Source organism: Chanodichthys erythropterus, chromosome 8 (genome assembly GCF_024489055.1).
Source record: "Chanodichthys erythropterus isolate Z2021 chromosome 8, ASM2448905v1, whole genome shotgun sequence".
NCBI classification, from domain to species: Eukaryota; Metazoa; Chordata; class Actinopteri; order Cypriniformes; family Xenocyprididae; genus Chanodichthys; species Chanodichthys erythropterus.
The window spans coordinates 5,619,164-5,632,831 of NC_090228.1; the positions used below are offsets into that span (position 1 = coordinate 5,619,164).

A 13,668-nucleotide genomic window follows, 5' to 3' on the forward strand; every position below is an offset into this window, starting at 1 on the left:
TGTACATAGACAGCACTGATTCATTGTTCCATTGTTATATTTATATCTCAATGGAAATATATTAAAACACAACCGAAAAGAGAACTGACAGATTTTCCAGTTTTGGTACACTTCATATGAGGCATATGATAACCCGCAAAGCTTTCCTGCCAAAGAGGCGCTAGGTTTATAAAAATTTGTGCTCTTTTTCGCATCTGTTGTGCATGTGTTACCTGATTTTTTTCCTCATCTAATAAGCCATCTGGAATGCAGATTTCACATACCTCAACAGCACAGGCAATACAGTTAATAGCGTTTAACGTTTAAAAGCTGTTTAAACATGTTAAAAAGTGCTGGTACAACCATATTTAGAGATAAGCACTTTGTATCAATGCTCAGCGACACCATAATTATGTGAGGAAATTTGTCAAACAAAACGTTTTTAAAACTGCAGGCCCTGAGAATTCCTTTTTAATGATCCGACCTTCCTCAATGCCTTAATGAAAGTGAGCTTGCCCTTGACTAGACGGACCATAAGTAACCGTTCCGTTTAGCATTTAGATAATATTTACCACAGGAGCATATAGCTTATAATTTTAGACATTTACCCCACACTTAACTTATTTTATATTGGTTTTTACAATAAGTTATTTTACAATAACTGATTTTGAGTGGGCTTTTAACATTCCAGCTCTGATAGGCATAAATTAATACATTTTATGGCAAATTTAGGGATAAACTTTGAAGATAGATAGATAGATAGATAGATAGATAGATAGATAGATAGATAGATAGATAGATAGATAGATAGATAGATAGATAGATAGATAGATAGATAGATAGATAGATAGATAGATAGATAGATAGATAGATAGATAGATAGATTTTTGGGGGGAAAAAAACTACACAAAGACAGAGAAATGTACTGCAATATTTTCAAATAATATGATAATTCGGTTTCACAGCATCAAACACACAAAGCGGCGCGTGTAAACGGGTGTGTACCTGCATTCCAGCGATGCGCCTATTGAATTTGGAGGGCCACTTTTATTGGCCTTTGGTGCCCGGACTTCAAATAGAGTCCCGGATATCCCGACTCTGTGTCATCGCGTCATTGCATTTCAAAAGCGTCGCTGGACAATGGCCCGACTAACACCTCAATATAAACCTCGCGATTGACTGCAAATAAGTAAAGTGCTATTTGGGGGGCTTGAGAGGGGGGCATGTCGCGTCTTACACCTTGTTTCACTGATGAGCGGAACTAACACTCAATTGAGGCAACAAGCGCTGTCTTCTGTGAGAGAACAACACGCATACGAGCATGCATTTAAGTACACGCTGCTTCATACATACTACATGAAAGATTGACACAATCTAGAGCATATTCTTCATTTAAATATGCTGTACAAAAGTTCTCCACGCATACAAACATGCATGCATAAAATAATATAGAGCACCCATTATTTTAAAAAACAAGCGCCTATATGAAAATCAGCAAACTGATGTCAAGAGTCCAACGCGTAAATCTCAAGCGAAGCACCATAATTTAAGCTATACATTTATCAGAAATGGTTATTAAAAAGTGTGACATATATATTTATATTTTGCATATGCATTTTTAAACCAATTTGCAATCAGTTGGACAAAATTGTTTATTTGTTTATGATAATCCAATATGTATATTTCTATATAGGCTAAATATGTTTCATTTAAAAATCAATCAAGTGATTGAAAATGAAAATGGGTATATATTTTATAAATACGTGCATTATGATTGTGATTTATATGACAGAACAGTCTTCAAAAAACACTATCAACAAATAGCTCTAGATGCACTGTAAAAATGAATTGTTGGTTTAACTTAAAAAAGTAAGTTACGTTTGAGTTCATTGAAATTAAAAACGTGAGTTCATACAATGAAGGCGAATGATTTAACATTGATTTAATTTAAGTTATCTAACCTACATTAATTATTAAAGTTGATTTGACAAAAGAAAAAATGTGATAATTCATGAAAATAATATATTATTGCATGTTTTTATAATCTTTTCAGTCATATGACTATTTACATCAGCCACATGAAATCAAGACGTCTGAACTTTCTTTAATATGTTAACTCCTTGGTGACCTTTCTAACTCAAGAGTTCATTGTGGGCTCATGTTACCACAATGTACATTTTAAGCATCATCACAGTGACTCACCTATCTGCATGACGCGGCCGAACACTGATGTGTTGTCCACCGTGCTACAGTTCCATCGCCTTTGCCTGAACTGATACTGACACTCCTTTATGCCCGTCTTCGCCCCCTCTCCGATATAAACCATATGGTCCTGATAGAGCTGGCAGAGCTTCCTCTGACCCTGGGACAGGCCCGTCAGCTGGCTGCACAGAGGCTGTGCTCCAATGATGTACATCTCCGGTCTCTGGATGGGGTTCATGGCTAATGACCTGAGAAAGTGGCATACATGACATAAAATGACTATTTATAGTGTGCAGGACATACTATATTGGACTGATATGTGAACGCAAGGCGAGATAGCAGTACGTTTTGTTCTTGCGCATATGCCAGTAGACTTTTACCAACTCAAACTCTAAACCTGTGATTCATTTCAATAATCATGAACCAATTTGATGTCAAGTTAATTTTTTTTTTTTTTTTGATAGTGAGTTAAGGATTACACAGCTTCAGTGGTGTAAGGGGAACGTATTATCAAGTTGAAAATGGTTGGAAAAACCTGTTGTCCTCAGGACATGTTGCCTTGAATGCCCTTATTTACAAACAGTTTGACCATTTGTTACCCAAGGTAAATATTGTGACAAAGCCTCCACATTTGTTCTCAGTGAATAGTTTTCTTATGCATCCTTCACACATTATATCCTTACTCATATACACACATGTAACTTAGAATAGTTTGCAAATACAATCTGATCTTACCACCACGAGTTGGCGACCACCAGCAGCTGTGAGTTGCAGACGATGAGGGTCACTGCCAGAAGTAGGTGTCCTTGGTTCATTCTCACATCCATCCTTCCTCGTCCAAGAAATGGAAATGTGAAGAGCCTCCTCTGGGGAAACATTTAGGAAATGATAGTAATCCACTTGGAGGAGCTGCTTCCTTTAGTAACTTGACTAAAAAATAAAGTCTCTTGAAGTGCAGTGCCTCTGAATCCCCTCAATCTCGCCCCAGCTCAGTTTTAAACACCAGCTGTGCGTAAAACACCTAGATGACCTGAGGCACTAACGGAGTCTGACATCTGTTGAGAATGTTCTTTTCAAACTCCGCTTCATAAAACGCAACAGTCGGTGCGTAATGGATATAAGCAACATGGATGTTAGTTAAAACGAACTAAGAAAAGACTTAAAGTGCAACTATGTGGTGGTGATAGTCCAAACTCTCTCTCCCCTCTGCCTCTGCCGGTTCTGTCGATATGAACTAACACCTCTGCGCTCCGATGGCACAACTTAACCCTCCCTCCTTCTGCTCGCACTTCTCCGCACCCCCTTCGTTTACAATGGAGAGGAGGAGGAGCGCGAGGGGAGCCGCTGCGCGGTGAGGAATTCGGGGAGGCCAAACAACACAAGAGGGCAGCAGATGAGAATCCGATTCGCTAGAAGAGATTTGATTCTCCGGTGCGTAAGAGCGCGTTTTGGACTCATGCTAAATTAAGCCACAATGCGTTTATTAGTAGGAGATACTTGCGCACCTCAAGCCTTTTATATGAAAATATGTTTCGGACAAAAGTCAGAATGGCAAAAGTTCACACACACACAGAGAGAGAGCGAGAGAGTTGAATAAAAGAGTTAACGGCTTGGAAAATATCATTCTTCCATCAAAGTTCAAATGCGTGTAAACTCCATTCTTTTTAGCTCTATAGTTTACCGCAATAAATCCGAACAAGGGGGAAACAAAAAAATCCTAGTTTGACATGGGGAATAAAAGCCACGCATGTGATCTTTGACAGTTCAACTCCTGCTACCCTCTAAATCACATCGCACATAAAAGACGCAGTTGCCTTAAACGCACTTGGGCATGAGATATCCACTCACACTTGTAAGCAACCAAGACTAAACCGTGCTATAAAGTGGGGAAAATTTTATCAGCACACCCCGTTTTAGACGAATTTACAGCTGATAACCAACATTGCAGACATAAACAGCCACATTGCACCCTATCCTTCAGAAGTGCGGTGTAAGGAATGCAAATACAATGAGTGTTTTACAGCTCCAGACTCTTGGAGAGGTTTGGGAGTTATATAGAGAGCACTGTGTCATTCCAGCATCACCCCCACACCTCTCTTTTGAGTGCCGTCCTACAGACATGTCAGAATTGGTGTGAGAGACGCCACTCAATTTCCGAGCAGTCTGTGCATGATAAAGCGCCTCTCCGGACCCTTTCATCTCCTCTAATCCACACGCCCAGCCATCACCTTTACGCCTCCCATCGCAGACCTGGGCTCGTCTCCATGCCCCTCCCTCACCCTGGGACCCTTACGCACAGTGAGCAATAAACTCTATTTATTTTACTTTACGCTATGCGCGGTGTGGTGCTTAGAATTACTGTACTCCTGTGATTCCTTTCATTTTTGCAAATGCAATGTCGAAATAAGCATGTATAATAACGGACTTCTACGATTTTCTTGGACACTGGTTGAGAGGGAAATTTTATATATGTGTGTGTGTGTGTGTGTGTGTGTGTGTGTGTGTGTGTGACCCTGGACCACAAAACCATTCATAAGGGTCTTTAAAAAATAAAAAAAAAAATAAAAAAAAAATAAAAATTTAGAAAAATGGGATTTATACATCATCTGAAAGCTAATGTATGGTTTGTATTTGAAAATCTGGAATCTGAGGGTGCAAAAAAAAAAAAAAAAAAAAAAAAAATCAAAATATTGAGAAAATCGCCTTTAAAGTTGTTCATATGTAGTCCTTAGCAATGCATATCCACTCAGAAAAATATTTTTTTTTACATATTTACGGTAGGAAATTTACAAAATATCTTCACGGAACATGATCTTTACTTAATATCCTAATGATTTTTGGCATAAAAGAAAAATCGATCCATTCAGTGTCATTGTTGGCTATTGCTACAAATATACCCATGCGACTTATGACTGGTTTTGAGGTCCAAGGTCACAAATATATAATCTGATAATGCACATAAATCTATGAATTTATTATGTTAAGCATGATGTGGCTAGTGGTTCATTTGAGTTCACATTAGTAGTCAGTAGTGTGTGCTCCACCTGGTGTACTGATTAAGTTATTACAACACAATTCGAATCTAAACTAAAATAGAACAGAATAAAATGGAATAGAATCTTATTACACAGAACAAACTAAACTTTTTGATTATAACAATTTTTTTTATTAAAAAACTGTTTTTATGAAACTAAAATAAAATGTATTATGTAAGCTACCACGCTAATTCAGAAAATAATCAGAAAATAAAATTAAATGCAATTAACAATATAAAGTAGAATAAATGCCTTTTATTAATAAAGACATCTACTTAATGTATAAACGTACATGATAATGATAACAAAACAACAACTATTATTATTAATTAATAAAAAAAATACAATCATGAACACATTTTTCTAAATTCTATAACCTTCTTCTATAACTTTAAATGCATAAAGTCTATTTCAATTGCACACATTTACAATTGAATGTCCTGACGGTGTTACTGCATCTTATCACATGGTGGCGCACTTTAGCAAGAAATGAATAGAGACCGCAAAACTAGCAATTACATTTTCTCACGAGGTATATGCAATCGCAGCGCAACCCAGCGCAATGCTAGTGTAATACACTGATGCCTCATGCTTATCAGTATGCATTAAGCTCTTTGTCGGTGCTATGAAAAGATTCAAAAATTTTTTTGCGTTGCCAAAGCTGATGTGTATAAACACGACTGCCTGTAATTTATTTTATTTTTAAAGAGTCCTATGAGGTCTTTTGAGGTAATTTTGACCTGACAGATCCTCTCCAGCAGATCACCTCTAACTGTAAGCAATAAAACTTGTAAAAGAAGCTGAGTCTCATGGATAAGTGAGCTTACATATATCACATATGCATTGCTTATTCATTACTCATTCTGCCTGAAATTGGTTCTAATAACACACATTCCAATGTGACCTTAAATGGACACATTCTCTCTCTGTCGGTCTATTCTATGCCATCTGTGCCGCTGCCAGCTATGGTTGGTAAATGATGACATCACTGGCATGCATGAATAGAATCTGAACATCCAGCTTCTGCTGCTCTTCAGAATCTGGAGTCTGTCTTCATATGGCCTTTGCAGATTTGTACTGACTTATATTAGCAGAGCAGTTGCCAGTGCTGGCAGATCTGTTAAAGAATGATAATTATTTACTCACACTCAGGGGCGTAAATCGCGGGGGGGACGGGGGGGACATGACCCCCCCTATCTGAGTGCTGTCCCCCCCAAAAATATAATTAAAAACCACTCTAAGTATTGTAAATAAATGATATATCCTTAAAATAATTGTGTAAGAAGCAAAGCAATACAAACGCAAACAGGCGTTTTAAGTTTAGAAACATTTTGAGTCACCCCTCCCTTGCCTCACAGTGGTTTGGTCCACCGCGCACGTCACACTCGTGCGTGTAGAAATCCGGCGGCGCCGGCGGGAGAGAAGACAGACGGTAGTTGAGAGGAGCTCTAGTAAGTAGGCTGTTTAGGCTATTTTATTCAAACACATCGGATGAAGTGGTTATTTTTGCTTTAATGCTGCCGACGCTGAGTAATTAGTCATAACCGTGAGTCCGCTATTTGGTTTCAGGCTTTCGAGGAGTGCACATGTGTATGCAAAGCCTACAAAATCTTATCAATTGACAAACTAAAAATAAGTCGACAGAGCCCTCTGCTATGAACACTAAAATGCAGATCAAAATCATTCTAGATGCTGGCAGTGTGCAAAGCTAACTTACATCTGATAACAAAGTCTTTCTGTAGGCCTAAAGGAGAGCATATCAATACAAAATACAGGGTATTGTCCTTTGGACAAGTAAATTGGTCACTTGTCCGACCAAAAAAGTTGTCTGGAAAAAATTTGATTTGATTTGTTTTTTTGGTGTAAATATAATTTATTCTGAAGCTATATTCTCAACAGTGTTCCGTCAGCTTTTGCATATTTATATCTGCATATTTGTGATATTTACCCCAAGGGCATTTTTTCCCCTAATCTTATTACATGCTTCATCTTTTATTTCATTTTTTTTTTTACATTTGATCAATAAATTCAATAAGAAAAATAAAGCAGGACTGTTATGAATCAAATTAAATAATTTACACTGAAAAATTACAACTGCATTAAATAATGTTATGATATTCTTTAAATATTTTTGAATATACAAATAAGAAATGTTGGGAAAATTTAAACATGAAACTGAACTGGCAGTAGGTGGTGGCAAAAGACTGTCCTAGTCATTCATTCAAACGGCTGATTCATTCAAGAATGAGGCAGGTGTTTTGGAATAGGCTATTGCTGATTCTTGACTCAACCGATTCGTTCAAAACGCTGAATCATTCATTAATAAAATATTTATTATTAAATATTTATATTATCCATTATCAATCGCCACTTACACTAAATGTAATAGAATCATGCTTGCGTTTTGGTGACTCCCTAACTATTTTTGTTATTGTTGTTGGATTGGATTGAACTTTGAACTTTATTGTCCAGTCTGTTTTCACAGAGAGGAAATTTTTCTTTGACACTGTAACATACATTCACTACTTAGAAATCACATCACACATCAACAACACAATTCTATAATTAAACACTGTAAAAAAGAAAAATTAAAAATATCAACAGCCATTCTATCATTTCAATTAAAATACTGTTTTAATCAGGACAAGTAAAGCTCTCTTTCTCTTGCCCCTTCAAGAAATTAAGCGTTAATGTCGAGCCCCGGACGGCCCCGGCCCAATTTAACCCCTGCATATATCCTTTATAAGTAAAATTTTGGCTGTATTATTTGTGTCCCCTTCAAAAATTGCTCTTGAGAAATGTTATGTTTATTGTCCCCCCCTACTGTCCGATGAAATTTACGCCCCTGCTCACACTTATGTCATTCCAAACCCGCATTATTTTCTTGTTTGCATGGAACACCAAACAAGATGTTTAGCAGAATGTTGATACTTCTCTTTTTCCATACAATAAAAGTGGATGGGGACCAAGGACTCATGACAAAATTATCATGAAAAGTATGAGAATCAAAATCTACTAAGGGTTAAAAGTGGAAAATCAGTTTTACAAAGTAATTTTTTTTCACTATTATTTTCAACAGGATCTGTATTTTCATGGGTTTAAATAAATTATTTTGTTATAAGAGACAATAAAAACAACTTTATGCATCCAAACCAATCCTTTCCTGGTAAAAAATGAACTTGATTTTCAAAAGTCAATGAATTTGCGTCAGCTTAATGAAACATTTTTTACAAGCCAAACATGCCACGAAATAAACTAAGTATAACTTAAAATGTTGTTTAATTTTTCAATAAAAGATGATACATTTTTACATGATTTGTTACATTTAATTACCCCTTAGTACATTTTGACTCATGACTTGTATGCTATTTTATTTCCAAGTCATATTATGGCTTCATATAAAGACCACATTGTAAGCCAATATTGACAAAATGTCCATATCCAAAGTCTTGAGAGCTCATTTCGACGAAAACAATTTCGTCTGCTACTGTTAAAGTGTGTTTTTAGTCATTTTTGGTGCATGGTTCAAAAAGTTACTTTCACTGTTGTCAGTTTCACTCAAAGCATCCTTGCTCACAAAACTCATGTAACTGCATTAACTTAATTTAACTGAGTTGTTTCAACTAAAAATGAGTATTGTTAGCTGTAAGTGTTTGTTGAGTCAACTTAACATTGCAGAGTGAAATTTTTGAGTGCATTTTGTAGCGCAAATAGTTAATTTAATAAGGTAAATGAAGTCAATAAATGTGTTCACCTTACCTAATAAACATTCATAAATTTAACATAAATTTATTATTAAGTAAACTGCACATATAAATATTATGTAACATTTGACAAAATCAAATGATTTGTATTCACTCAATGAAATTTTGTCAGCTTTACTTTAATTTCTTTTGTTCATACAACTAAATTATCATTATAGTTGCGTGGAACCACTTGACTGCTTTTTTTATTTATTATTTTTTTAAGTAAATCCAACAATTCATTTGAGTGTATTGAAAGAGCAGCTTGAACATTCCTCTTAACATCTCCCTCTGTGTTCCAGAGAAGAAATAAAACCATATGGGTTTTGAACGACATGAGAGTGAGTAAATGTTGACAGAATGTTCATTTTTGGGGTAAACTATCCCTTTAAGGTTTGGATCTGATTTTGAGCATTTATGTAAACAGCTTCCACATCTCAGCGTCTGACACAGAACAGGAAAGAAACAGAGGTGAGAGAAGACAAGAAAAACACTGGAGCCAAACAGACGGGGTGTGTGTATGTGTGTGTTTGTGTGTGAATGTGCGAGCGAAGATGAAGACAACCTGGCTAAAGCTCAGGAGAGCTCTTGAACTCTGTGATGATCCAAAGAGCTCCGGCGCCAGCGAAAGAGAGACAGAGCGACTGAAAGAGAAAAGATGCCACCCATACCAAAGATCTGACTAGCATAAAAACAGCCACTAATCAAAACAATCTGCCCAATGCCTCGGTTTCTGCATGCGGAGAAAAACTAATGCATGAAATAAAAAGCCAAAGCTTTTAATCACACAGCATCAAACAGTCATATGTGAAGCAGCTTGCTGCCTGTGAATTCACTGCACTTATAATAACCAAAGTGTTCACAAGTCTGTAAAACTCCTTGCTTCCCTGTTGAGTCACACGTACTGTAAAGGCCCCCCTCTTTCCACACACAGAACGCCATGTGGTTCGGGGTACGGTGGAAATGAAGGGGAGGGGCTCTACACGTGCTGGGGGTGGGGTTAACTGCTCCAGCTGTGTTTCCCAGGGTGCTTTGCGGCAGCCGCTGGGAGATCAATGGTGAGGCAAGCCTGACAGATCTGTGTGCTGAGGTGTCTGAGTGAGCAGCCTGCTGTATATCATTAAAACTGCAGCGTCTCTCCATAACGCTGTCTGTGACTAACCCAGATAGCAGGCAGACTCCCAAATCAAAGACATGTGGGCTGCACACAAACACACACACACACACACACACACACACAATGTCTCTCACCGCTCATGCTCTCTTTTACTGTCAACTCCGTCACTCCCACCTCATGTTGCTTTCTTTCACTCCGAGACATTTTCCTGACGTTCCCACTGCGCACTCTTGAAATTCCATCATTTTTCCTCTTCTTTCTCCTTTAGCCTGTTCCACAATCTTTCTGTCTCCTTTCTGCCCTTCACCTCTCGCCTTCCACTTCCTTTACTCTGTGTATAGTCTCTCCAACGGTTTGTTTTGCTTCTCTTCTGCCATTTTGCATTTATTTCCTTATCCTACACCTGTTTCTAAGATGTTTCATGCCCCGTCTTTCCTTCCGTCACATTCCTTCTCCTGCTATTCATTCACCCTTTATACCAGCCGTTCTCTCTTTCTCTTCCTGTAACTCTGTAGTATTAAGTCCTGTACTTACTACTACATATTTATACTACATTTCTCTAAACTTTTCTCAGGACAACAGTTTGAAAAGCACTGCATTACATGATGTATTATATACAGCCACAATTCATAATCCAACTATTTCCCCTGCAGATTATTCATCTTTAGCATAAATACTGACCTGTCAAAGCTGTCAAATTAGAACAACATTGTTTTTACTGGCAATATTTGATCAGATTTTCAAAAGCTATGACTAGTTTCGCTCTGGTAATGTAAGAATAAGGCATTAAACTTTGTTGTTATCACAATTTGATAATATTTTATGTATATTTTTTAATATCGGTGTTTATATTTTATAAACCTAATACATTTTTAGATAAAATTATTTTTATTTAATTTTATTCAGATTTTTATTTATCATTTTATTCATATGTTTTTTACTCATAATTTTATTCATATTTGTTTATATCCACAATTCATGACATTATCTTTTTTCTAAATATAATCTGCCTCTTCCTTTTGGGGGTATTTAAGCTGCTTCAGATGCAGCTTCTGTGCCTCCTTTGCTGGGTAAAGATGGGATTGTACTCTCTTTTTCATTTTCCTCTTTAAAGCTGGAAGAAGATGACTCATGCACGCTGCTCTCGTTCTGAAAGTGAACGCATGTCTCTCTCTCCTCCGTGCCCATATGGCTTTCTGCACTGACAGCTCAGGAAACCAGACACAGGCCAAACTGGCCACACATCAGTCACTCTCTCTCCTCTATGACGCACACTGCCCCCTCTCACTCTCTCTTTCCTCCTTCCTCTCCGTCAATTTGTTCCCAGTAAGAAGTCTGATAGGACTTGGTGTAGTGTGGAGAAGCAGCAGGGATCCTGCTATAAAAGTGCAGGGGCTGTTAGAGCTACTTTATTCTCTAATAAATAGAGGGACGCAGCAGTCAGGGGCCTGTAGCTGCTGGAGAGACCATGTGTCTGCCAGGTTCCCGACGTGATGGTGGGGGTTGGAGAGGACGCCCTGACAGCCGCTCCTCACCAGGATGGGACGGGTCTGGGGTCAGTCCCCCCAGGGCGGTGAGGGACACAGCACATGTTATAGATTTAAGGGGTGATGGCACTGGAGGAGTTTGGGTCATGTTCTCATTCTTTGAAAAGAAAACTAAAATGACCACCAAATGCATTTACATGCACGTAACTATAAAAAAAAAGTCATTATAAAAATGGACACTGCGAAAACACCATGTTTACATGATATTTTGATATTACCTGCTTTTTCTGAGGTACTGACATCAAAATACAATCATTTGCTGATAAATATCAGCATTGATAACTATCAAAAATCAGCTCTTCAAAAAAGGGTTTACTTGCAAATCACAATGCAACCAAATACAGAAACTCGCTGCAAATACTCATAGCGCAACACAGAGAAACACGCTGCAAATACTCACAATACAATCAAATACAGAAACTCACTGAAAATAATCACAACACAACCAAATAAAGAAACTCGCAGCAAATACTCTTAGCGCAATCCAGAAACGCCCTGCAAATACTAACAATGCAATCAAATACAGAAACTTGCTGAAAATACTCACAATACAATCAAATTCAGAAGCATGCAACAAATACTCACAATGTAACCAAATACAGAAAGTTGCAGCAAATACTAACAATGCAACTAAATACAGAAACATGTAGCGAATTCTCACAATGTAACCAAATAAAGAAACTCGCAGCAAATACTCTTAGCGCAATCCAGAAACGCCCTGCAAATACTCACAATACAATCAAATACAGAAACATGCTACAAATACTAACAATGCAACCAAATTCAGAAGCATGCAACAAATACTCACAATGTAACCAAATACAGAAACTCACTGAAAATACTCACAATACAACCAATACAGAAACTCGCAGCAAATACTAACAACGCAACCAAATACAGAAACTCGCTGAAAATACTCACAATACAACCAAATACAGAAACACGCAGCAAATACTCACAACGTAACCAAATAAAGAAACTCACAGCAAATACTCTAAGCGCAATCCAGAAACGCCCTGCAAATACTAACAATGCAATCAAATACAGAAACTTGCTGAAAATACTAACAATGCAACCAAATACAGAAACTCGCAGCAAATACTAACAACGCAACCACATACAGAAACTCACTGAAAATACTCACAATACAACCAAATACAGAAACTCACTGAAAATACTCACAATACAACCAAACATAGAAACTCGCTGAAAATACTCACAATACAACCAAATACAGAAACTCGCAGCAAATACTAACAACGCAACCAAATACAGAAACTCGCTGAAAATACTCACAATACAACCAAATACAGAAACTCACTGAAAATACTCACAATACAACCAAACATAGAAACTCGCTGAAAATACTCACAATACAACCAAATACAGAAACTCGCAGCAAATACTAACAACGCAACCAAATACAGAAACTCGCTGAAAATACTCACAATACAACCAAATACAGAAACTCGCTGAAAATACTCACAATACAACCAAATACAGAAACTCGCTGAAAATACAATACAACCAAATACAGAAACTCACTGCAAATACTCATAGCGCAACACAGAGAAACACGCTGCAAATACTCACAATACAATCAAATACAGAAACTCACTGAAAATACTCACAATACAACCAAACATAGAAACTCGCTGAAAATACTCACAATACAACCAAATACAGAAACTCGCAGCAAATACTAACAACGCAACCAAATACAGAAACTCGCTGAAAATACAATACAACCAAATACAGAAACTCACTGAAAATACTCACAATACAACCAAACATAGAAACTCGCTGAAAATACTCACAATACAACCAAACATAGAAACTCGCTGAAAATACTCACAATACAACCAAACATAGAAACTCGCTGAAAATACTCACAATACAACCAAATACAGAAACTCGCAGCAAATACTAACAACGCAACCAAATACAGAAACTCGCTGAAAATACTCACAATACAACCAAATACAGAAACTCGCTGAAAATACTCACAATACAACCAAATACAGAAACTCGCAGCAAATACTAAC

General features: G+C 37.3%; 1 protein-coding gene across 4 annotated transcripts in view; it reads right to left on the minus strand.

Moving 5' to 3' along the window:
- wnt5b (wingless-type MMTV integration site family, member 5b) overlaps positions 1 to 13,668 on the minus strand; it is a 101,221-nt gene that overhangs the window by 9,937 nt on the left and 77,616 nt on the right. For 3 of the 4 annotated variants that reach the window (XM_067391584.1, XM_067391585.1, XM_067391586.1), the window contains 2 exons: positions 2,917 to 3,047; positions 2,182 to 2,429 (listed from right to left, as the gene is read on the minus strand). In XM_067391584.1, the coding sequence (XP_067247685.1) occupies positions 2,182 to 2,429; positions 2,917 to 3,008 (340 nt within the window). In that variant the 5' untranslated portion in view covers positions 3,009 to 3,047. Of the gene's footprint in view, positions 1 to 2,181; positions 2,430 to 2,916; positions 3,376 to 13,668 lie in introns of those variants that run through there. The other variant, XM_067391583.1, reaches the window with a different exon arrangement.